Source organism: Diadema setosum, chromosome 13 (genome assembly GCF_964275005.1).
Source record: "Diadema setosum chromosome 13, eeDiaSeto1, whole genome shotgun sequence".
Taxonomy (NCBI): Eukaryota; Metazoa; Echinodermata; class Echinoidea; order Diadematoida; family Diadematidae; genus Diadema; species Diadema setosum.
The window spans coordinates 16,449,989-16,477,902 of NC_092697.1; the positions used below are offsets into that span (position 1 = coordinate 16,449,989).

The 27,914-nt window shown below is 37.3% G+C and overlaps 1 protein-coding gene across 1 annotated transcript in view; it reads left to right on the top strand.

Annotated features, from left to right (window-relative positions):
- Positions 1–1,640: 1,640 nt before the first annotated feature.
- Positions 1,641–27,914, top strand: part of LOC140236818 (protein zyg-11 homolog B-like) — a 35,389-nt gene continuing 9,115 nt past the window's right edge. The window contains exons 1-6 of the mRNA XM_072316755.1: positions 1,641–2,651; positions 3,898–4,038; positions 18,937–18,995; positions 20,769–20,886; positions 24,360–24,413; positions 26,853–27,011. Coding sequence (XP_072172856.1) covers positions 1,641–2,651; positions 3,898–4,038; positions 18,937–18,995; positions 20,769–20,886; positions 24,360–24,413; positions 26,853–27,011 — 1,542 coding nt within the window. The remainder of the gene's footprint in view (positions 2,652–3,897; positions 4,039–18,936; positions 18,996–20,768; positions 20,887–24,359; positions 24,414–26,852; positions 27,012–27,914) is intronic.

The window sequence follows — 27,914 nt, forward strand, 5'->3', positions numbered from 1 at the left end:
ACAGGGCTAGTGCTTTTCATCTTGAAAGTGTGGACATTTGAAATGTCCTCTAAACCCATTATGTGATATTACATGGAAATTTGGCCGTTTCCGACCATTTTCGGTGGGGTAAATTTGCCATTGAACATTTCGGTAGCAAAATTTCTTTGGTAACCCAAGATAACATAGGTAAATGTCTATCAATACACAAAAATTGATGCCATTCCTAGGTGGGACGAAGGGTGATCCGTGACCTTGAATTTGGCACATTTTTCATTTTTGTCAACTTTGAGGGCGCTCTCCGTAAAAACGGTGCGCATGAATGCGCTGATTTTTTTCAAAATTACTGAGCAAGTCAAAGCCTTCAACAGCATAATATTTTAGAACCTAAGGTGATGAAATGTGGAAGATATTAGCCTCTAAATATGCATTAAAATTTTCAAAATTAACATTTAACACCATTTTCGGTGACCTCGTGCACGTTAACGAAAAGTCAATTTCGCGTCACAGTAAGGTTTTCTTGCAAAGACTATAAAGTTCTCTCAATTTCCAGATAATGAACATTTTTGCATTAATATCCATGCTAAAACAGTCAATCAAAAATGCCTAATTTTCTTTTAACTAATATTTTGGAATGCGCACCGGTTGCTATGTGAGGCTGTATCTTAGCAACCAATTGACCTTGGGGCAAAATATTTTGGGATTTTCCGTCAGACACATTGGGGAACATTTGGTGCGATTTTTAAGAAAATCGGAGGGGGTCGGGTGACAAGCACTGGATGATTTGACGTGGATTGACCCTTTCCTTATATCGTTGTACGCATGTGACATCATACACTGTAGTAGTCTTCTCATCCAGCAGTGACTGCACAGATACTTTAAAAATTCATAACTTTTGAACGGATTGTCTGACTTTCCTCAAACTTTCACTGATGTGTTCTACTAATATTGCTGCATTCTCTCAATCCTTATGTACAGTTGTATATGAGGGTAGACTTGTCCTTTAAGTGCTGTTGAATATACAAAATGTGAACAATAGTTCTAATAAAAATGTTTCAAACTACATGTAAGCCGTCTACAGTTACGGTTTATTGAGAAAAATACTAATATCTCCTTATATTTTAGGCTTTATTGCTAACTTTTTATATGGTAGGACATTTTGTGGTACAACAAACCTACGTTTTTATGCATTAAGTGTGATATCTTAAACATTTTTAAAATCACTGCTCCCAAAGGTAAACAAGACCTTTAATATTAATAAGTCAGAGCTAAGAGTTTACCGTATACTGAGAATTTGTGTTAGTGTACAGGATGTGGCAAACACCAACATATCATAGAACTTTTAAGTGAAGGGGATGAACAGTAAGTACAAGGGTTGTAACCTTTTACCTATAGAAGACTCAAGAGTTATCAAGCAATAAATCGTTCCTTTGATATTGGCACTCCAGCAAAGCACTGAAGTGTGACTGTGATCTCTAATAGAAGATGATAACTACATATTTTACATGCTAAAAATGCAATTTTCTTGCATTTTACAACAGTTTGGACTTTTTATCTCTCAGATAAGGATGCTTTTAATCACAGGCAATGTCACAGCTATGTTTAGAGCAGCCTTTTGCGCATTTTATCCTTACAGGTTAGAAATAGACCGCCCAGAAACAATGACTACGGGGACTGCCTCACCTGAGCCTCTCCAAAAATTGTGCCTTGAGTATGTTGCAAGGAACCTGCCAAAGTTTTGCTGTGAGTATACCTCACTGGAGAGTGAGCACACAGAGCCGAGACTCTTTCTCAAATCACCCGAGGTGAAGCTGCATCGTGATCTTGCTGAGCAGCTTCTGAGAACACTCAGTGAGATGCGTCAGCTTAGGGACTACACACTCAGCCTCTTTGCCAATCAGAATCTTGTCTCCCTGCGCAAGGCATGTATTCGGAACGCGACGCTGTCATCGCGGGGACTGCGTGCCCTGTCCGGGCATCAGCTCCTGGAGCTGGATGCAGCTGGTGTTCGCAATGTCAACGTCAATGACATCATTGGGGCTCTAGGCGAGTGGACGCGCAGAAACCTGCGCTCCCTGAACGTTAGTAACTGTACATTCATGAACAATTCCAAATTCTGCATAGTGATTTCCCTTCCTCAACTCAGGCTTTTGCGACACCTCAATGTCAGCTACACAGAATTTGGGAACAACCTGGGACTAGAGTGGGTGGCAGAGGACCTAATACATCTTGAGAGCCTGGACATTTCAGGTACCCTAGTCTACAACATCGCACCACTGACAAAACTCACTGAATTGAAATCGTTGTCGATGTATCACACACGGGTGGCGGAGAAGGACATACCCTCTACAGTAGCACAGCTTCCTGCCTTGCGACATCTGGACATTTCACAGGACATGCATCCGGTACGGGACAGCTCCCATGAAGCAGGGATCAATGCTCTGCTGACAATGGACGGTGCCCTCCCGCACCTGGTGTCGCTGGACATTTCGGCACGAGATAACATTCGCGAAGAGGCTCTGCAGCATTTTGTGAGCACCAGGCGGAATTTAAGATTCTTGGGGTTAACGCTGACTCAAGGGGTAGCCAACGATCGACAGACCCCCAGAGACATGTGTTCAGAGGACTTCCTGACTAATGAGGAACACCAACTCTTCAGGCCAGAGCTGAAGGTATAAATACAGTCGTATTATCACATTACCATTTTATCTCGTTCAGTTAAATGTGAGGACAATGTACATTTGTACTATGATATTATACAGTGTAGTGTGCTACTGACATGCAGAACTACATTTCCTTCATGTTTACATCAGGATTCATGCATGAGAAGTGATTTTTCAGAACACCATGTGTGGTACTTGATCAACTGAGCTTTAACCCTAACTAGGCCGGGGGGCCGCCCCCCTCAACATTCCGTGCGATGTTTCGGCATTGCAAAGAGCTATCGCAGCGATGTTTTATGACTTTTTTCTTTCGAGTCTCCCGCAACTTTTGACACCAAATTTGCGACGCCTGGGAACGCGGTCCCAAAGTTACGCATAAGTGTGTGCATGCATGTCAGACCAAAAATTGCTCAAAAACGTGAATTCTTGTACAATATCAATGCAAACTGTGCTTACAGTCGAATTTCATAAAAGCATGATTATTTTGGGGTTTTATTGATTAAAATCAATAAATAGCACATTTTCATGTTCGGAACAATGATGCGGACTAATTTCAGCCAAAAAAACAAACAAAAACAAAATGGAAAACAAATAGTCAAAACAATAAGATACAGGGTACTTAAAAAAAGAAATTTTTCTGATGGCAGAATTTTTTTCATCTACATTTGCCGAGGACACTAAAAAAGAATATTTACTCAAAAAATGTGCCTGTTTTGAGGTTTATTTTGTGATTTATAGCCAAAAGTCTGATATTTATTCATTATTATGCATAAATTAGCATAATTTAGCATAAATGATAATTTTTTGATAAATTTACAGTCTTTTAGATTATATCACAGGCGATGTGCGTGCTAATTTTCATCGCGATTGCGCAGTCGATGGCCCAGAGCTGAAGGGGGGGGGGGGGGTGGCCTGGGAGCCCCCCCGGCTCTACAGTGTATCATCTACCGAAATAGCCCAGCCTAGTTAGGGTTAAAAAGGACTGTGTGTTCTCTATGGAGTGATTTCATGTCATATGAAATAGATAAGATACATTGTAGTTTTCAGAAGTACACGACCACCCATTATGTTACTTTGATCATCTAACGCCACATGTTTTGGCACAAGGAAATCCTCACATGTGTGATTCATCTTAATCTATGCTCATGAATGTCTTGTGTATAGTGGAAGGTTTCTATCATGGGGCACTTCATGCTACATTGTATGTAGTGCAATGTACGCGTATGTGTCATCTGTGAATCCCACACTTGTGCAGGTCTCGGGCCATGCCACAGAGGGCCAGGTAATTGAAGCTCTGAAGAGGTACACTGATCGCCATGACTACGTCCACAAGCTTCTCTGCTGCCTCTTCAGCATGACACAGTTCCTAGAGAAGCCCAGGCCTGATCTGGTGAAGGTAGGTCAATGACCCCTGTCACTAACATCCATTAGCTATAAACTCTGCATTGCTAGTCAGATGGACTGATAGATTTGAATGCAGTAAGATGCCACATATTTCATTGTGATTTTATTTTTCACAAGTTAAACACCAACATATATTTTTGACATTGATACAACTTGTATGCCCGATTATTTCCTCCTATACATGTACTGTACTACTGTATGTAGATCTCATAGCATGAATGTAATGAAAGTCAGTTTCACAATTAGAAATGTCTATTTTGGATTGATTGATTTTAAGGGATAATTTCTCATTCTTTCTCTTTGGTTCTCAATTATTTCTTTAACCACTTCCTTGTCTTGCAAGTTCTGATTCAGGAAATACAAAATGAATGCTGTAAATTCTAGTGCAACAGGTACAGCATTATTTGCAGACAGGAGTACACACATCACTGGTTTCATGACCTCCAAACTTGATATCCCTACAGGCACTTTGCATGTTTCTCTCGTGTACAATGTGGGAACCACCTATTTATAGGGCATATTATTTGTTTTTAACCTGTTGAGGATGAGTCCCGAGTGTACTCGGGCAGGTGTTTATGGGAAATGTGTTTTGTAGCAAAATCAAACCGTCCTCAACGGGTTAACCCTCCTTGACGTTTCACGCAATAATTCTGCAACATCAGAAGGCATTGTCGTGAGGCTTCTCTCCCTTTTTTTTATGCTTCCGCCACGAAGTGGTGCCGGAGGCATTATGTTTTCGGGTTGTCCGTCCGTCCGTCCGTCCGTCCTTCCGTCCGTAATGAATTTTGTGGACAAGGTAACTATCGAAACCTGTTGAGGTATCCTAATGAAACTTGGCATGTATGTGTATTAGGGGGTGAAGTTGTGCCTATCAACTTTTGGGTGCACATGCTCAAGGTCAAAGGTCAAAAGGTCAAGGTCAAATACATAAAATTTCACTATTTCCACCATATCTATTGAATGCCTGAAGATATTTTCTTGAAACTTAGTGTATACATGTTTTACCCAATTAAGATTCTCTGGTGAAAGTTTGGGTCATGAGGTCAAAGGTCAAAGGTCAAAAGGTCAGGGTCAAATACATAAAATTTCACTATTTCCACCATATCTATTGAATGCCTGAAGAGATTTTCTTGAAACTTAGTGTATACATGTATTACCCAATTAAGATTCTCTGGTGAAAGTTTGGGTCATGAGGTCAAAGGTCAAAGGTCAAAAGGTCAGGGTCAAATACATAAAATTTCACTATTTCCACCATATCTATTGAATGCCTGAAGAGATTTTCTTGAAACTTAGTGTATACATGTATTACCCAATTAAGATTCTCTGGTGAAAGTTTGGGTCATGAGGTCAAAGGTCAAAAGGTCAAGTAAAAATATTAAAACTTCTTTTTTTTCTCCGTACCTTGGAAAATTGTTCAAGGTATCTTCATGGAACATAGTATATGCATGTACTGACTGGAAGTGATTATCTAGAGAATGTAGGGTTCATGGGGTCAAAGGTCAGGGGTCAAAGGTCAAGTGCAAGACTTCAAAATGTTACTATTACCCTCATATTTATGCAATGCCAGCAGGGTTATTTTTTTACACTTGGTGTATGCGTGTGTAACCTAATAGAAATTCTCTGGAAAGTTTTTTTTTTTCTCTTTTTGCCTCAAAGGTCAGAAGGTCAAAGATCAAGTGAAAGTGCTGAACTAACTTTTTCCTCCATATCTCGGAAGTGGCTCAAGTTACCTTGAAACTTAGTACATATTATGCATGTTCTACCTGAAAGTAATTATCTTATGAATTTTAGGGTCAAGGGCCAGATGAAAATGGTAACAATTTACTATTCAATTCAGAAATTGCACTTTTTCTCCACACCTGTACCTTGAAAATTACTCAATGCCTAAATGTATGAATGGGTCAAAGTCAAGTTAAAGTCCTTAAATCCCTAGATACATGCTCTCCTATTCATCCAATTAAACCTACGTCAAGGAAGGTGAACATTCAACACATTTGTGACAAACTTGTCATTCCAATATTTTGCCAATTTTATGAAAACGTAATCACACAGTGTCCACATGTACTATCTAGACCTATTGGGAAAATCATGCATTATGGCGGAGGCATACCAGTCGCCAAAGCGACATTTCTAGTTTTTTTTTATATAAAAGTCTCCCGCAACTTTTGAGACCACATTTGCAGCATCTGCACGTACCGTTATGAAGCCACGCCAATTTTGTAGGTTTTGCATGTCGCCACAAATGGGCATAATTATGATCTTGTGTAACATTTCCTATGAAAAACAGTGCTCTGTCATGAAACTCCTAAAAACCTGAGCATTTTTATTATCACTTTATTGGATTAGTTTTTAGGTTTTTGATATTATGGTAGAAAGTGGTCAGTGACTTTAGAGAAAATCATTTTTAAAGTCAAAAGAGGAAATACATTAATTCAAAGAACAATAAAATGTATAAGAAAGAATTGAAATGACTTTTGAACATTTTTATGATGTAAAGTTGTTGAATACCCGTGTTAAACAGATATAATACAAACTAAAATTTTGCCTCTCAATGCTAAATTGGTGTTTAACAGGCTGAAATAAGATCTTGAACTTAATTTACATGATTAATTGATTGAAATTAGAAAGTGAGACAATTTCAAAAAATCTTTAGACACACTCGTAGATTATGATGTGGGTGATCACACCACTGATGGTAGAAATCTTGGGGGGGGGGGGGGATGGAATCTGCTTCCTCCGTATAGCCAAAACAGCCAAGCCTGATTAGGGTTTTTAAAACACTTGTGTGACAATTTGATCACTGACACTGCATGAAATCATGTCCAATTTAAATTACATAGTCATAGTGTTAATTCAAAAGGAGGTAAGAGATGAAGAAAAGCAATTTTATTTCATGAAAAACATTGTGTGAATGCAAGCATCCATCCACATCACCCAAGTCAATAAAGGGAATTGTGACATTGCAGTGTTCTGATGCAGGTAGTTTGCTTATAAAAAGATTTTTAGGAGTTCTGCAACAACATCCTGGTCAGAGTGCAGTTCACATCAGGATGTATGCTCTTTACTCAATGAGTATTTTTTTTTTTTTTTGTACATGTAGTTCTAGGTAGTGTTTGTGTTACAATATATCTCAGTTTTTACCATAAAAATGTATTAGTTCCTACATCATTTACTCAAATTACTTTGAACAATTTTCGTAATGTTTCCAAGTGACAGGTGTTTTGTTTCCAAGAAGCCACAGTAAAATGTATCTTTAGAGGCTATGAAAGTACATATTTGTGCTGATACCAAATGTTACATGTGGATGTGGGAGTCAATCATTTTGTGAATAAATGCCATTATCTCACCGTACATGGTACACTGTGAACAGCAGGAATAGAGAGTTTCATGTCAAAGCAGTTTAAGATCTCGTACAACCTTACAGGGCTAGAAAGACGAGTAGGTTTGCACAACATTCTTGAACTATAGCATTGTTTCCATTGGAATACATAGTGGAAGTAGGTCTTTTGGTGTGTATTAATGCGTTAGTACTTCAGTGTGCAGTGTAGGGAAAGGATTGTGATGGTGTGAACTTTGTAAAAATTGCATTCTTGCCTTTGAGAGAAATGTAGTATCCCCAAGGCACACAGCCAAGTGGCAATAGTGGCTGGCAATATTGATGGTAGTACACCATTGAATTAATGCATACACACCATTAAATGAATTAATGATCAGTTTTATTCTTCATGGAAAAGCGAATAGGTATGGACACATTGGTACTTTAAAACCACTACCAGCTCATTTGTTTAAGTATCAACAGTTGAGGCATAGTGCAATTATACATTACTGTCATGTTGATGATTTGGAATTATTACTGTACGTGCTTCCTGTTTCAGATCATGTCAAATAATGAATCATTCTTACGTCACTTATTAGTTGAGTAGAACCTGAACCCATCTCAAATAACAGATTGATTTTAAAATCAGTTCCTTTAGGGGGGGGGGGGGGGGGTAGATGTACCTAAAATGTATTAAAGATTGTAGGAAATGCTTTTTTTTCCCCCTCTGTTTTTGTGAACCTGCCCTTGCAGGTTCAGACACATGAATCATCTCCCTTATGATGACAGTCAGATATCACTCATGGAATTTTATGTATGCACATCAAATGTGGTATGCATAGCATCATGAATGTTTACTGGTTTACCTGTGGGGAGGTATGGATGGATACACATGAATTCCATTTGTGGTGTTCCATGTGCAACTGCTCACATTTTTGGACTGGTATTAAAAGATACATGTACCTGTAAAACCATAGATATTTGCTTCCATTTTAATTTTTTGAATTTTGCAAGAGCCAAGATTTGTGAACTTCAAATGCACATGAAAGTTCTTGTCTACACTATATGCATTGAGTGCCATTGGCCATTCACAAAAATTTCATGCCGTGAAAAAGGCTGTCGGCTCTAGTGCACGAAAATTTCTTGCTTAAAATAGAGTACCGGTATATACTGTAGCAAAGAGAGACTTGCTGGATTTTATTGGCCTGCACTTGTTGGTGAGTGACTGATACAGATTAATAATCATTAATACGATAAAGAGTGTGAATTTCGGTCTGCCATATTTTTCCAACAGTATTTTACTGTCCTTCCACTTATGATAGTCATCAACAGTGTTGAATGCTTGTGTACAATTCTATCTTGAGACATAAGAACTGAAGCAGCTAGAAGAACTTCCATCCTTGCCTCTTTTGTCTGCCCAGCTGCACTGCTTTATGCTGCCATGCCAATGCACACTAGAGGTTAAAAGTCCTAGTTGCTGGTGTTTCATTAGAGTTTAAAAGTCCCAGTTGCTGGTGTTTGTATGTGATCAGATGCATTCCAACTTCTGCTTAAAATTGGGAAATAACAATGTGCACTATTGGACTAGACATGGGAAAATCCCAATCTGTTAGATCGTGTCATGGCCATACATGTACACATACATGTACAATGTATTTCGTTTTGGTACTGGTGCACCTGTATTTCATTTGAGTTCCTTCTACAATTCTGAGTTCTGTATATGCCATGTATTTCGCGTGTCTAAATTTTCGCAAATCAGGACTTCCCAACAATTTTGCGAGTGGTTAAATTGGCGATCATGGACTCCTGTACTGAACGGAGAAGTAAATGTATACGCATACGTCACATTCATCAGCATTAGAGTCAATATTTTTGTGTGTTTTTAATTTCGCGAATTGCAGCTGACTCGCAATATTCGCGAAAATAAAAACCTCACGACATATTTGGTGCATACAGTATGCTGTAACTACAGCACATCTTAACCTGTTGAGGATGGACTGATTTTGCTACAACACGCATTTCCCATAGACACTTGCCCGAGTGTACTAGGGACTCGTCCTTAACGGGTTAGAATAAACCCTTTCGTAATTTTTCTCTTCAGTCTGGGTTCGAATACATTCCCATAAGTATTTCCATACTCTGTAGGTAATGAATATCCAGGGAACAAATAATGTGTGATTTTTGCCTGACCATCTAGTTTGCAGTGATGGCTCAGGAGAAGTTGCTCCTTATAAACAACTTGTCAATGATATGCATACCATTGTTCTTGGGGTATCTGGTCTTGGTATCTCCTATGGAATGAAAAAGACAGTTTTTTTCGGGAATGTGCAGTGTAGCACTTACGAATGCAGACTTAGGCCAAAAAAAAAAAAATGTTGCATTGGCGTAACCCGCCCGACCCTAAAAATTCCGCCGACCCCATGTTTTTTTATTATTTTTTTTGCTATCGATATCAAATATCTTGTTGATTGCGATCGCGATCGCACAAACCCGGAAGTGGAAACGGCTCTGGGGATATCGGATGTACGAGGGAGAGATCTAGCATTCAGACTGCGATGTATTGTGCACAGTTTTGCCATAGGTTTCTTGTGTGAAGAACTTACACGAATCTGTATATGTGGGACTGTAATAGAGATCGCCGAGTGCGATGAAAAGATCGTACATATGGGTCAATTTGCATCTATCTTATCTAAGTCAAAATAATAAAATATGAAGTGAAAACATTCAGGATAGGGATTTCAACATCTTTAAATTCTGTGAAGGGGTATAATTCCAGTAATATCGGCCTCATAAATGATTTGTAGAATAGATGAACACAGCACATTCGGTTCAGCAGTTGTAACTGTTTACTGAGCTGAGCACGAGTTTTACACGTAAAATGCAGGTAGCAAAAAAAAAAAAAAAAAAAAAAAAAAAAAATCCGCCCGACCGACCCTATTTTCATTCATTCGTTTATTTCATTCTTCGGATAAAAAGATTGGAAAAATAACAATCATGCATATATACACAATATGTACAGGTTAAAATGGTAAAAATACTATCAGCGAACAAATACAATAGAACAAACGGAGTGCATTGTAATAAAGAAAAATGAAATAGGATGTATCAGTAAAAGCCTAGGAGGCTTGACAGGTAGATACACCCATAACGTATGACATAGAAATATATAGCTACAGTACAGCACAGAATAACTCAATGTGTGTTCGCGCGTGAGCGAGTGTGTGAATGTGAGTGAATATAAATTGTTGCGTTAAACATAAAACGACAAAAGATGAAACTTATACTTAATTTTAAATGAGTTCAGAAATTGAATATTGCGTAGCGATGGAGGCAGAGAATTCCACATATTTGGTCCAGTATACCGAATCGATTTATACAGGGAATGGGAAGTTACTCTAGATTTGTGGAAAAGTTGTCTATTTCTAGTATCATAATTGTGTACATCCAGATTCAAAGAAAACATTTCCATCAGATACTCAGGTAATGTATTGGAAAAATAACGATGCATAATCATACAAATACTTAATCTATTAATATCATAAATATTTAGAGTGTTCAAACTATAAAATAAAGGCATAGATGGAGCATAAAATTCGGCATTTGAACAGATACGCAGAGCCCGTTTTTGAAGACGGTGCAGTTTGCAGAGTTTGGACGGGTATGCAGTGGCCCACACAGTGTTGCAATACATAATATATGGAAGAATAAATGCATTGTACATCATAAACAAAATACGAAGGGGGACAAAATGCCTTATATGTTGAAGTATACCAATGATCCTGGATACCTTCGAACTGACATGATTTATATGAAAATCCCAGGCAAAATGTTGATCTAATGTCACTCCCAAGTATGTTACTACCGAGCAGTGTTCAATTTCAGTGTCATTTATATACAATGATATGTTGTCATAATTTTCACTCAAATTTTGCGAATAACGAAATACGACATATTTTGTTTTGAGAACATTCAATGACAACTTATTACAGAGAAGCCAAGTATAAACTAAATTCAAATTTTCATTTATGGAATCAATCAAAACTGAAAAATCAGAATGGGATGCTACTAAAGTAGTGTCATCTGCAAATAATAAGAACTGAAAAAACGGTGCACATTTTGCAATATCATTAATATATATCAAAAACAGAAGGGGTCCTAATATGGACCCCTGTGGAACACCGCACAATAATGAGTTGCTATTAGAGCAGTAAGTATTATATAAAGTATATTGTTTTCGCCCAGTTAAATAACTATGAAACCACTGGTATGGTATACCACGAACCCCGTAGTATTGCAATTTGGATAATAAAACTGAATGGGAAAGGGTGTCGAAGGCCTTCGATAAATCCATAAATATTGCAATTGCATGCTTATTTTTATTGATAAGATTCAATACCCGATCATATAAATCAATTATAGCAAACTCAGTAGAATAATGGGAACGGAAACCATATTGATTAGAACAAAGAATATCATTCTGATTAAGAAAAGTGTAAAGCCTATCAAATGCTATTCTCTCCAATATTTTTGCAAAAACCGGTAGTACTGATATAGGTCTGTAGTTATTACAATCATTCTTGTCCCCTTTCTTAAACACAGGGATAACTTTGGCAGTTTTCATACTGGATGGAAATACGCCGGTTTCAAGAGATAAATTACATATATGTACAATTGGTTTAATGATAAATGTGATAACTGATTTTACAATGGAAGCGGGTATGTTATCAAAGCCAGCACTCTTGTTACCATCAATTTTGTGAACAATATCATATATTTCTGATTCAGAAACCGGTTTAAAAAAGAAAGAACGTTCAAAATTACCAGAGAGAAAATCAGAAAAACTCATAGACGTATCTGATGTATCAATCGAACGAGACAAATTTGGACCAACATCCACAAAATATTCATTAAAAATATTTGCTATTAAAACTTGATCACATATAACATCATTTCCTTGTACTAAAATTTCAGGCAGATTACTATCAGTTTTTCCCAGAGTCCGGTTAATAAATTTCCACATACGTTTTGAATCAAATTTAGTCTTATGAAACTCATCATAATAATATTTTCTTTTAGCATGTCGAATAACAGAGTTCAATCTATTACGATATTGCTTATAAAATGATTCATTACTGTTGTTTGGGTTCAGTTTGTACAATTTAAATAATCTGTTTTTCTTCTTGATTGATTTCAATATTGCACGTGTGATCCAGGGCTTTTTAATCCTTTTATCAACAGAACCCCTTTTTCTAAGCGGCATATGTTCATTCAATATAAACAGAAAGCGGTCCAAAAATAACTCATAGGCAAGATTGGCGTCGGTCAGCTCAAGGATATCTGACCAGTCAGCTTTCGATAAATCGCCCATCAGTGATGATAATGACAAAGGTGTTATTTTCCGTGATAATACACTATGCTTTTTACTATTTGGACTCAACGTAGCTAAAGAAGAAACAGAAAAAACTGGATAATGGTCGCTCAAATCAGAGAGTAAAATACCAGAAATGAAATGATGGTCAGAAGAATTGGTAAAAATATTGTCTATAAGAGTAGCTGAATTAGAACATACACGGGTCGGTTTACATATCAGGGGGGAATACCCCATTGAAAAAAGCATATCAACGTAATTCTGAATGACACTGTTTTGGTCATACTGTATCAAATCAAGATTCAAATCTCCCATAATAAAACACACTTTCGACATTGCATTCAATGTATTCAAAACTAAATCAAAGGATTTTATGAAATCACCGACATTTGAAGAAGGTTTACGATATACTATTCCAATTATTATCTTGTTCTTAATTGCATCCGTGGTTTCAATGAAAAGAGATTCTACGCCATCAATAGACAATTCTACATCTTGTAAAGTTTGAACAGACAGATTTTCTCTGACATATAATGCTACTCCTCCGCCTCGGCCTTCAATACGATTAGCTTGGAACATATTATAACCCTGTAAAGAAAAATGATTTGATGTATTGCTCATCCATGTCTCAGTTACTCCTATAACAGAAAAGGGGAACTTAAGAACCTGTAAATCTTCACAAAGTTTATCAAAATTCTTATTCAAACTTCTAGCATTATAATGGATCAAGCTAAGCTTGTTCATCGACGCATTAATAGATACTGAATCACGAAACTGTTCAAAATCATAATAATTGCAATCAGAGGTGTAATTTTGAGAATAGGAATTCTCATCGTCATCAGAATTGACCGAAAAATCAGTGCCTAGATACTCACAGAAAGACGCCATTAGAAGACAGAGATAATGAAGCTTTATTGATTATTCACAAAGTGTCGATGTCGCGGAGAGAAGTGATCAGTTTCTTGGTTCCGTTTTTTGTTATTGTGAAGATTCTTCCGTCAGATGACCATGTTTGCGTAGTGTTCACGTGAGAGAGTGCTTTGTAGTACAGTTCCTGCCTTTCAGATGTCAAGTCTTCGCGGATGACAATTCCTGTCCCCTTCAATCGCGACTTGGCAGCATACATCTGGTTACGAGCGTTGTATCTCGCAAATTTGACTAGGAGTGGTCTGGGTTTTGCAGGTGACTGATGGTTGGTAGATCGATCGCCGGAGCGCGGCTTGGAGGTGATCCTATGGCTTCTGTCTAGGTCCCGAACATCCAGGTCGACACCGATCTTGGTGGCAAGAGCGAGGATGGCATCATCCGTATTCTCCTTTGGAGATTCTGGGAGGCCGTATACTCGTAGACACTGACGACGTGAATACTGTTCCTGTTTCTCCAGCTCTGATTCCAAGTATTTGATCTTCTTCTGGAGTTTCTCCGATGATGAAGCAAGTTCACTGATCTTTTCGTCCCTTTGCTTCAATTCTAGCTGAAACGAAGCATGAAGTTCATCCCCAAGTTTCTCGTAGACAGCTGTGTAAACGGCGTCAACTATTTCCTTGATGACAGATTCTGAACAAAGGGCTTTCATCACTTGCTCGGAAATGAGCTCTTTCATGTCGGCGGTCTTGACATTGTCCGTGCTCGTATTTGCATTTGCACTTTCACTTGTGTCGGCAGCACAATTTGCATTTGAATGAGGTGTAGTGCTTGAGTGCCCAGCAGCAGTAGAGACGTCTCTGCCGGTACAACCTAGACTGGAATGCCCAGCCAGGTCGGGGGAGTCCTCGGGGGAATCTTCGTCGATGGTTTCAACATGGTGACCAGATTTAGAAGATTTCTTCTTTAGTCTCGTTCTCGACGACGACATGGTTGGAGACGATTTGGACTTACTCCTGACGTGGCTTGTGATGTAAGGAAACTTGCAGTTTGAACATTGCAAGTCAAACAGAGTCGAAACGCAGATACAGTAAACCAGTAATGACACGGTAGAGACACACGGTGCTAACACACAGCCGCCATTTCACATTGATGGTAAGAACATCTAAATTATCATTTATTTGAAAATCTCATGTTACGCCAATGCAACAATTTTTTTTTTTTGGCCTTATAGAACTTCCAAGGCATGGTAAGCATTATGATTTTAAAGGGACTGTACAGTACTAGTTTAGGTGAGAATTCAGCTTGTAATGTTTTGCAAGATATTTAGAAACCACTCTTTGAAATGTTAAAGAGCATACAATTCTAAGGGGAATCAAAAGTTTATTTGATGAAAATCAGTTTTGAAATGACTGAGATATCTAAAAACAAGGCAAATCAAAGAGATCCTTAGAATAAAAGTCATGGCCTGTCAATTTTATTAGATCACTTTTTTTTTTAATATCTCAGCCATTTCAAGGCCAATTTTCATCAAATAAATGCTGAATCCTTCTTGAAATTACTTGCTCTTTCATATTTCATAAGAGGTTTCTCATTATCTCACCAAAAATGTTATATAAACCTGAATTCTCACCTCAACCAGTACTGTACAGTCCCTTTAAAACATCTACCAGACACCTATTCCCATCCTGCATGTACAGTTGCTGTTTTGTAAGTTGTGTGTGGTGTCTCATCCTGATGTACGTTGTTTTCTGCTGTGTAATGGTTCATTTTAAGGCCCTGTGTTATGGAGTTCATTTGACGATAATGATGAGTATGCAATAGACCATTGTACAGTTGCTAATCATTCTGTCATTTCCATTGTCATCCAATGTGTTCACTACATTTAATAGTTGCATAAGATTGTGATCCTTGGAAGGTGAATAGACATGAAAGGTTAGCATTTAATTTCCTCTAAGTTTGCAGCTCTTTACTCAGGGCCTGGAGGTGGGTAAAATTTATGGAGAAGACAATGGACAATAGCAAATATTCTCTGATGGAAGTCTCAAAAGATCTTGATTGCTACTTTAGTAGACAACACAAAACATGCAAAGGTTCAGAACAGTGTGCATACTATGCTGGGAACCAAGTGACAAGTCTCGTAGCTTGAGGCAATACAGTTGCACAATAAGTAGGCTAGATGCAGTGAGGAAGTCCTCTCTATACTTATTACTGCTCTCATTTTAAATGCCCTGTTGAGGCTGATCTACATGTACACTGTTTGTATGACTTGAGGTAATTTCTGCCAGCTACCAATATTTCTTACAGGTTACAGAAAGGAATTAAAGGTTTTGTTGCATTACACTTTCACTGTGTACTCAGTTTTGAGGGAGATATAGGGCTAGACCATCAAGATATTCTGTAAAGCAAAAGGCAAAGTCATTTTGCAACTTGTTTATGAAGCAATCAGTGTTTCTGCTCGTGATTTTTGTTTTGTTGAGTAACTTCTTTAGTTTTACTTATAGTATTTTAGATAATAGTTGGGATGTCGCATCTAAATAAACAATATCCTCTGTTTCTCTGTGCTTTTCAGTCACAATTTAATGATATTTTCTGACATTTCTACAATCAATATACATGATACTCATTTACATTGTGCATGTTCTGAAACAGTGGACATACTGTAAAACATGATATATTGGCGGCATTAATTTTTCGCGAATTGGAGCCGACGGCCTTTTTTGCGGCAAGAAATTTTCGCGAACTGCCACTGGCATTCAATGCATATAGTGTAGACAAGAACTTTCGCGTGCATTTTAATTCTGTGAATCTTGGCGCTCGCGAAATTCGCGAAATTAAAATGCACGCGAAAATTCCTCATTTTACAGTACTGTACAAGTTGTATTATGGATTTGAATTTCATTCTTACAAGTAACTAACCTTCTAATGGTGATGAATACTTGAGGATTGACATGCATTTCAGCCTCTGCATAGTGTTGTTTTCAGATCCAGCAAAGAGTTTAGTTTGACTGATACAAACTCATTTTAGCTGTGAAGATGTGTGTGTTTCTGTAGAATATTTTTCATGCAAGCTTTACATTCTGAAATAAAGGTAATCTAAGTCCATTTATTGATCAGGAAATGAAGGCGATTCCCCAATCACTCTGAGGTTCCAAACTCCTGTATGCCATGGTACACTGCCATCACAGATCTGATCAGAAGATCTGTGCTCTTTGAACACATTGATGGTTTTTTTTTTTTTTTTTGCCTGTGTTTTGCACATTGTGTGTCTGCTGGGGGAGTGGCCGAGAGCTGATAGCAGTGCATTCATTCAATACAAGAATGGTATTTGTGGGCTCAATTTAAATGTCCTACAAGCTTCATTTGAACGGGCCATCTAATGTGAGAATTGTAGTTATACAGTGCTTTGCATGCATGACATGTGAGTATCGTTTGATTATCTAGCAAAGGAGGTAAATAAAGTGTAGTGCAAAGTTCAACCTTGGAATGGATGTAACTCCCGTTAAATGATATCAGCTCCATTAAGTTATTTATTTGCTGATTAAGCACAAATTTGTAGTCTGTTCTGGATTGAGAACTTGGAACAGTACACTTTGATGGTGTATATATCTGGACGTGTTTTCAGTGATTACAGAGAAAAAGGCATTAAGAGCATTACTGTATGTACATTGTACGACGGATTAGTCTGTTCTGGGAGTAAAGTAGCAGAATGCTTGAATCTGGCATGCAGACATATGTTTTGTTATAGACTCCAGCTACATGTATTCAAGTTTATACTTGAGGTGCCAGATTACACTTTGTTACTCGTACACTGCAAGGAATGTTACTCTTACTATACATTGCAAGGAAATTGCTAAATAATAAAAAATTTTGAAATAAATCTAGCACTGCCATTTCATGAGTCAATGTCATCACCTGAAGGAAAGCAAGGATATTTTGACATCTGCAACCCCCTAGATAATTTCTCCCTCCTTTTCCATTCAGGTCACATAACGCAACATCTACTGAGTATTTTAAGGCTTGGATGGTTCATAGGTACATGTGTGTACCAATACTGCACACTGGCACTAGTACTGGTCCGATGGTCTAGGACCTGTAAAAATCACTGTTGGACCAGTAAAAAAAAGGGGGGGGGGGAAATGGGTACTTACTGGTCGGACGGACAGGTTGGACCAATAGAAAACATGGCTTAGTGTGCAGCCCTGGCTACACCATTCATTTGCAGGTTTTTCATAGCGACATCCCTGCAAATGTAGAAGCATGTAGGCCTACAAGAGATTGCTCCTCCTCCATGAAACCATTCCAGATATTTCATTATGATGGATTTCTTTTGCTGTGAACAAAATGGAAATAGTAAAGGCCACCATTCTATTCCAGCATATCAGACTGATATTGAGCAAACATGCGCTTGTGCGGTATGGCTGTTTTTCACTCAGTCATTGCCACCATGCAAAATGTGTAGAAGGTGTACAGCAATTCATATTATTTTCCACTAAATTTAATCAGTCATTTGATACATTTTGTGTGTGTCCCTTAATGGACAACACACAGGGTCAAGGGAGAGTTTGACTTGGCACTCTGGTCTACATCATCCATAGTTCCTTCCACCACATGACCCATGTACTTATTTGTTATTTTATTTGTTATTTGTTATTTTTTTGCTGTTAACTGTATCTAGTTCTAGTTTCCAGAGGAACCGGTGGTACTATACAACTGTAAATTATCCACTCTCTGTTCTGAGCCCAGTTAGTTCAGGAAGCTACTGTAGTTGGAACTACATGTACTGTGTTGTAGGGTACAGTTAGTGCTGTAAAACCAGAGACATTCACATCTTGAAATTTTCGCGAATTGGAGTGGACAGTCTTTTTCACAGAGCTCATGAAAATTTTACGAATGGGCAATTTAATTCACTGCATTGTGTAGGGCAAAAACTTTTGCATGCATTTTACGTTGGCGAATCTTGGCCCCTCGCTAAATTTGCGAAAGTTTCATGCAAATTTCTGGTTTTACAATAGTGTCAAGTCAGAGAAATTCCACAGAATGATCTTTTTATTACCTAAACTTGCCTGAAAATGTAGATACATTGTAGTAACATACACAAAATGTGATACATAGGACAGTTTGATATACAAAACTTCTTGCTTCCTTTTTACCTTTTCCTTGGTGAATTCATGATATTTGAAGAAATATGTATGTCGTGTTCATGATTCTTACCGATCTATAGGCAAAAATAAGCCAGCCAGTCAGACCATGTGATACCGTGTACGAGTAAAAAATGTATAGTGTACAACTGCGAGTCAGTCAGTCTTTTGACATGTTATGCTGTTTTTCTTTTCTTGCAGATAATCCTTCCTCAAATGAGAGCTCATCCAAGAGTGCTTGGAGTTCAGATGGCAGCAAGGTCAGAAAATCTCCTGTGGTCCATTTTAACCATTTATTTCTATCAGCAGTGTGTTTATATGATGGCATGTTGAGGTGTTGGTCTTAGCCCTCACTTAGCAGACATCCAAGGGATTTCATGAAGAAAATATTCATGAACGTATTTAAATTGAAGTGACATGGGGAAAGTCTGCTGGATGTCTCACTTTGGAGAGAGAAGGAAGGACGGGCAGCTACAGTGTAGCTGTACATGTAGATAGTGTGATGGAACATGAGATGGATTCATGCGCTAATTAAATGACAGCAGTAAACTTTGAAAACATAGTTCAAGGACAAGTTCACCTTCATGAACATAAGGATTGAGAGGATGCAGCAATATTAGTAGAACACATCAGTGAAAGTTTGAGGAAAATTGGACAATCGATGCAAAAGTTATGAATTTTTAAAATTTTTGTGTTGGAACTGCTGGATGAGGAGACTACTAAGGCTCGTGATGTCATATGAGTACAACAGTATAAAGAAAATGTAAAAAAAATTCAACATATTTTCACTTTTTTCGCATAATAAAAGAGCACTTGACTTGCCTCTTTCTAAAGGCAATGGGAATAATATTACCCATAACATATGTCAGTAACGAGTCAAGGGAATGTGTAATTTTTTTCAAAAGATGAAATTTTGTGAAATTCTCTTTATATTTTCCTTATATTGTTGCACGCATGTGACATCATACACTGCGGTAGTCTTCTCATCCAGCGGTGACTGCACAAAAATTTTAACAATTCATAACTTTTGAACGGCTTGTCCAATTTTCCTCAAACTTTCAATGATGTGTCCTACTAATATTGCTACATTCTCTCAATCCTTATGTTCATGGAGGTGAACTTGTCCTTTAATGACATTTCAAACACAGAACAAAAGAATGCTCTGCAATTGATATCACTCTCTTTGGACTCATCATCATGGTTGTCTTTGTATGCCAAATGCCATGCAAGATGGCTTGCCTGCATTCAAATGGTCATAGATTTTAACTGTTTAACTTTCGTTAAATAGAACTGTTCAGTTTTTTCTTTCAGTTTGAGAATGTTATTAATGGTCATCCTCCACATTAAAATATTCATATGATGTATCGCTATGCTTAATACTCAAGTTTATTTTGTCATAGTGCGCCCTAATGCTTCAGAGCATTCTTCTCTGTGAAGAGGATATTGGCTATGTTTGAGAACTGTATGTCTTATTTTTAAAACAAGTTGGGACACTGCACACATATGTATTTCATGAATATTGCATATTACATATCAGGACTTTAATAGTGAAGACAACCTATGGGAGTGATTGAATTTGAATTGAAAACAGTGAGAAATATAATGTACTATGCACTTGACAGCAAAAGTGTGGGATTTGTGATCTTTGAGACAATGTACTGTATATGCCATATATTTCGCGAGTCTAAATTTTCACGAATCGGGACTTCCCAACAATTTCGCCGGTGGTTAAATTCGCGATCGTGGAGTCCTGTACGGAATGGAGAAATATATACGTGTACGTCACATTCATATCGGCATTAGAGTCAATATTTTCGTGTGTCTTTAATTTCGCGAATAGCAGCTGACTTGCGGAATTCGAAAATAAAAACCTCGCGAAATGTTTGGCGTGTACAGTACATGATGAACAGTTGTTTTCAAAATTCATGAAAATAAAATCACCACAGAATATGTGGCATCATTATACAGTATGTATCAAAATGTGTGTGGTGGAGGTATGTATTCTCATACCTCTGAACTTGTTCTCTCTACAGTGCCTGTCTCTACAACCTGACCAAGCACCAGCTGGGGGAGGGGGTCCATGTGTCGGTGCTGAGCGAGATGGTTGGCTTGGTGTTGGATGCCATGGAAACCTTCTACAGTCAGCAGCAGGTGAGTTGAAGAAGGGCATGGGTACACTTCCTGCCTCTTATTCTCCATTTTCAGGTGGAATAAGCAGCTCTAATCCCACCAATCTCAGACCATAGGCTATGTACTTGTTAGTTCACTGTCAAAGCATGCAATGTAAATACCTATGTATAGTCATAAATCTAAATGTTTATAGATAATTATAGATTTACTCAGTAATGAAATTGTATGGAAATACAGTAGAAAATGTTTTCAAAGTGTACCGTGTTCAATTCAGTGAAAGCCTGTTGAAATGAAGTGTACCCTGAAGTTTATATTGAATAGAAATTAACCATATAGGTATTACACTTTATACATCAAAATAATAAATGCTAGAAGTTGTCAACAATATAGAAATAAAACACATGTAAAAAGTGAAATATGCGATTTCAACAGGCATGAAAACAACAACTCCCAAAGAAAAACCCATAACAAAATTGAGACTACAGGTGTTTACAGTATAAGATAATGTAGCATTATCAAATGCAGCACATGTGAAGTACATTATAAATATACATGTAGTATGATTTTACTAAATTTGGCAGTTAAACTTTGATAAAAGAATAATAAGAATGTAGAAATATTTTCTTAAAACTTGTGTGTGTATTTTGTTTTGTTTTGTTTGTTTGTTTGTTTGTTGTTGTTTGGGAGGGGCTTTTATTTGTCCTGAAACTGACAAATTCAGCAATTTATAGTGACTGTTGATTCCTTGTGTGATCATCACCTCTAATACTGAGTGAAGAAGTTGAATGCCACTTACTGATGTTAGAAAACATATGAAATAATGAATTTCAACAAAAACTGCAGCTGATAAAACTTTACAAATGTGATGATATTCAGACAGTATGCTGATTTTCAGTTGAGAAATCCCATCCATGATTTGGAAATTATTTGTAAAGTTTGCCATGTGTCATGTCTATAAATTGCGGTTTCCCAAGCACAATTATTATTGGAAACAGTAAAATGAAAACAACAACCATGAATACCCAATATCCTGAACATGATCAGGAAAGGCGAGCAACCGTATTATCAAAACATGACATCTTTGAAAGAGTGAGATTCACATCGTACATTGTGTGCCGTCAAGGACAAGACATATTTTCTTCTGTGGTGGAAGAATGTGCATGTAAAAGCACCTTATCCTGTATGGCATTGTGTTCCTAAGGAAGTGAACAAAGTAGGGAAGAACCACTAATCCTCGTGCTGTTTCAGCCATGCCTAAATTTGGGGTTTTTGTGGAGGATAAAGGTCTGTCAAAAAAGAAAAGAAAAAAAAAAACACAAACCAAACCAAAAAACAAACACCAAGAGCACACAAAACCCCCAAAAGTCCACTCCAAAAGAATTGAACAGGGTGGGAATGAATACAATAAGAGAAAGAAAAAGAGAGAAAAAAAAAGGGAGATAGACAAAGACAGACCAACAGACAGACAGAAGGTTGTGCTTCATAATTCTATATTCAAAGATCCAGTATTTGGTCTTATCAGACCAGTCAATGTTCAGACAAAGGAAATTCATATGGAAGTACCAAGTGCGGCTGAAAAAACACCAATGCAAAAAAAAAAAAAAAAAAAAAAAAATCACCCAAATACACCATGGACCAAAATATGACAAAGTTATAAGTGTACTATGCAAATAATGCACATTACATGGGGCATTAGTAGGAATTATCCACCTGATAGTAATTGTGGTCCGTTCTGAAGTAGGGTGGATAACCTTACTAACGCCTGACCAAGTAACGCACATAATTTGTTTGTTTGTTTTTGGTTTTTTTTTGCGTATGTAATTGGTGTCATGGATCCTTGTCATTTGATCAAATATTGATGTAACTGCCACCACACCATGACCTGTCCTCACAATGTAAGCTTGAGCATTAAAAATTCATGTGATTCACCGTCCAGTCCAGGCCTCTCTGCTACAATCTCAGGAAACTCCAGTTGTTTCAGGTGAAGAAAAGTGTCAAATTTGGTGAACCTAAACTTGATGTGCCTCCTTGTGCGAGTTGTTGACATGATCAGTTCCATCTGTCAGTTCTTGCATTTCATTTTCTAAAGGTAATAGGAGGTTTAACGACTTAAATTATGTGGCAGCGGTATTTGCAAGATTCCCAGGCCAGAGCCAGCTCCAAGCTACATTGTAACTGGACTGCGCACACTAAAACAATAACAGTGCATTTACTATATAATACACAGGCTATGTAGCTAAGCACAGACAAGCGGTCATTACAGCTGTAGTACCAGTCATTGAAAAAATTTAGGCCATGAGGCAAAATGAAACAATGAGTTATAGGAAAGTTTTTTTTTTTTTTTTTTCATTTGCATCTCATTTATTCATTTCAACACATGAAAACCCATTCAGCATTGTAAGCTGTTTTTCAGTGGGTACATGGATTTGATACATGGTAATTTAAAAGTACAAATGAATAACAAGAATTATATATGAATATAAATTCAGAAAATATATTTATACAGCATAACGGTAAAAAATGCAAAAAAAAAAAAATTAACATACACAATACATACATAAAGACATACAATACAATCATAAACACAAAGTCATACTTACATAATGTATGTAAATTGATTTAAAAATGGAACATTATGATTAAAAAAACCCCTGAAATTACAAATCAAATTAAAGGAAACCAAAACCCAAAGAGAAATGTGGATTAAGTGAAAGCAGTAACATTAGTGGAACACATCAGTGAAAGGTTGAGGAAAATCGGACAATTGATGAAAAAAGTTATGAATTTGAAGTTTTGGTGTTGGAACCGCTGGATGAAGAGACTATTAAATGTTATGGTGTCATGTGTGGACAACAATATCAAGAAAATATAAAGGGAATTCCACAAAAATTCACTTTTCTAGCATAATGAAAGAGCACTTGAATAACCGCTTTCAGAAAGCAGGGGGAATAATTGCTACCCTTAACATATGTCAGTATCAAGTTGATGGAATGTGTAATTTTCATGAAAAAAATGTTGGTTTTTTTTTTTTTTTTTTTTTTTTTTTGCGGTCTGTTCTGAAGTAATGTAGGGTGCATGGCAGGTGTTGAGTGGAAGAGATTTCCATGGTATTGGAGCCAGGGTGGAGAAGACCCAATGCCCATTTGGTGTTGGTTCTTGGATCAATGACGAGTTAAGAGTCTCTAGATCAAAGATATCTTGCTGGGATGTATACTGTAATGATGTCGGATAGGTTTGAAGGGGCAGCATTATTGAGAGTCTATCAACTTAAAGTAAGACCTTGTAGTTGATTCAGTGATGGTTACAGCGCCATGACAAGCTGAAAACTACTCTATAGACATTGCATGAGTCATTAGAATCGCGTGTTGTCGAAAGTGGTTTGATGTATTGGTTAAAGAATGCAAATTGATCCCAGCGTGTAAGCCATTGATGGTCCATAAGAAAGTATTTTAATCACCTTGCCTGACATTGTCTTTGATATATTCTCCCCGCAGCTCCAGAAGAATGCCCTCCTCACACTGTGCAGCGACAGGATCCTACAGGAAGTGGTTAGTACAATCTCTGTCTCACAGTGCCAACATTCAGCAGTGCTTTGAGTATTACAGATCCTGATGTATGGGGGGCTAATTAATCACAAAGTAGTGCTTTGACAATTCAAAGGATATGGGGTTTGCAACAAAAGCAATTGCTTTTCAAAGATCAGTGCATGTTGTCAGCTGTAGAATATTAAACAAGGAAGTGGTTTCTGATTTTTTATTTTTATTTTTTTTTTGGTACATGAATGCTGAATTAGGGTCATTTGATTATTTTTGTGTAAAAATTGTCACTTCATTAATTTTTCTGAGATTGTTTATTTTCTGTGAAAATATCATGCATACTCATATTTTCCTTGGCTGATGACAGGAATGTAGATTTTTTTTTTCTCAAGATTGCATTGAGCATGACACATCCATCATTTTTGGCATAATCTCACCTCTTATCAGGAGGTCTTACAATATATTGCCAATGTCTAGTCTTTAATCAGGAAAAAGAAACCACATATCAATATTCATGTGAGAAAAAATGAAATGAAGCAAACATTAATGTCTCTCACTTATGTCAAAGTGATCTCTGTAGAAATACAAAATTGTACTGTAGACTTAAAATGTAAATCTAAAGTATACTACCAAGTGTTAGCTGATAACATGTAGGGGTTAGTAAGCACACCTCCAATGTATAGATCACTGCCATTTCCCTCAGCAGTAGTAACGAGATTAGAGCGTAATGTGGACAATTAGCAGGGGGATGGGCCCTTTAAACAGCATTTACATTGAGCCAGGAAGTCAGGTTCGATTGTTCTAGGAAGTGGGTGCAGGAAAGATCGTGAGTGGATTGTTGTTTCGCACCTTATCAATACCAAGCAGACCTCGGTTTTGACAGATAAGTTCAGGATTGGTTGCTGCCGTATCGGGAGCAATTTGCTGGAAGGTTGAAAAACAAATCGGGGATGAATGATTGCATGTTCACTCAACTATCAAGGGCATATCATTTGCCAACGTTTGCCAACTTGGCATTATTTCATTTGAAAGTGAACAAAAGAAGGGGGAACCAAAATTAACCAATTGCTATTGTGGTAAAGCAGAGTTACATGTATGTTTCCAGGGAATGCTTGCCCTGTTCATGGTATTGTGCAAGTGCATTTAATCAATCCACTTTGCAAAATATTCAATGCATTGCTTGCACATGTCCATATTTTGACAGATGCTTTTACACTATTCTTTGGTGTTTCTCAAAGGCCATGAAGGCAAAGTTGAAATCTTGCAACTGATTGACAAAGTGCCCTACATGGACCTAAATAAATTTTTGTGGCTACTACTATTTAAAGCACTGATTTATTCAGTGTTTATTTACATCAATGTAGGGCAGTTTGTCAATCAGTTGCATTAAAAACAACTCAACGCAAGAATTTCATTAATTTTGAAATGGAAATTTGTTTTGTCATTATTTTCAAGCAGTCTCTGCGATTCTCAATAAAACCAAAAGTTATACATAAAGCTGTACATGTATATTAATATATCATTTCTGAAGATAGATTTTAATAGCACCTTGATCGTGGTGACTTTGAAAGATAGAAATCAAACACATAATAGAGTGACACTGTCATTAGAATTAATTGAAAAATTAAGGTATGGAGTGTTCAAGTTTTCCATGTTTTTAAGATAACTGATAGTGGTCATAATTATCAAATGCAAATTAAATTGTTTCACAAGTATTCTTTAAAGGGGAAATTCAGTCCAAATATAAATTAGTCTAATAAGAAAGAGTAATATATTACGAGTTCAAACATAAAATTTTGATTGAAATTGGTTGAAAAATATGGGAGTTGTTAATTTTTCAGGAAACAGTTCTTGAAGAGTCATTATGAATATGCAAATGGCAAAGTGAGCATGTCATCCCCTCACAACTTGCCATTTAGTTTGTACATAATTTTTTGAAATTTTCCATTTTTCATTCAAACACAATTATGCCCAAAGCTCAAATCCTGGTATATCTAACTGATCACTATTCTGAAATTATTTAACCAGGAATAACATCATGTTTCAGACTTCAATGACAGAAACATCAAATTTTTTGTCATTTATTTGTACATGATCAATGGAAAATTGTGAGGTTATGACATGGTTAGCTCACTCATTTGCATATTCATATCCACTGTACAAGAACTGTTTTGCAGAAATTAGACAAACTTCAAAATTTCATAACTTCCTTATTTTACATTCCATTTCATTCAAGTTTTTTACCGTTGAACTCGTAAGATTGATATTGCCAAAATATAGAAGCAACTTCGATAGGTTCATATGGTATGTGGATGGGTGAAGCAGAAAGAAAATTAAATGATTTTAGTTGTGAGTTCTTTGCCTTGTTACATTGAAACTGCTGCCAATTTCTTGCATTCTATGACTGGAAATCATCACATTTTCATGTCTCTCCTTGTTCTGTGATTGCAGAATTTTGATCGTTATCGTGCGTCCAAGATGGTGATGGATTGCCTGTTTGTGTTTGACGACCCATCAATGACCAGAATGTCCGTGGCCATATGCTCCATCCTTGCTGCCAAGATCTCCACAGTACAGACCACCATGCTGGGTACCAAGAGAAACATGCAGGTGTGTCATGTCTCCTTTTCATGTCAACTGAGGTGCACTTGTACTTTAGAGGGATTGTATAGTTTTGGTTGGGACTTGACATCTTTTTTCTAACATTTGCTGGTAAGATTTATGAGAAACCTCTTATTGAATATGAAAGAGCAAGTAATTCGAAGAGGAATTTAAAGCTTAGTTGATGAAAATTGGTTTTGAAATGGATATCCAAAAACGGAGCATTCCTAAGAAAAGGTGGGTCACTTTGTTTTGATTTGTTTTTAGATGTCTCAGCCATTCCAAAACTGATTTTCACCAAATAAACTTTGAAATCCTCTTAGAATGGTATGCTCTGTACTATTTCATATCAAATGGTTCTTTGGTAACTCGCAAAAAGTTAAAAGCCCAATCATCATTTCCACCAATACTATACCATCCCTTTAATTGACAAATGTTGGGTGCCTTCATGAACTACAAGGTTCAGTGTCATATCCCTGCTACCAATATTTGGCCTACAGAGGTGCCGAGGCACTCTTTATTGACAAATGTTGAGTGCCTTGATGAATCACAAGGTTCAGTATTGCATCCTTGCTACCATTGTATTTGCGCAACAGAGGTGCCTCAATACTTTTTACTGACAAATGTTGGGTGCTTTACTGAACCAAAAGGTTTGGTATGTCATATCCTGGCTACCAGTGTGTTTGGTCAACCGAGGTACCTTGGTACCGTAATTGATGAATGATGTGTGCCTTTATGAACTACAAGGTTTGGTATCATATCCTCGCTACCTGTGTTTGGTCAACAGAGTTTTTTGGCCAACTGAGGTACCTCGGTACTTTAATTGACAAATGTTTGGTGTCTTGATAAAATACCAGGTTTGGTATCGTGCCCCTGCTCCAGTGTTTAGTCAACAGAGGTAACTTGGTACTT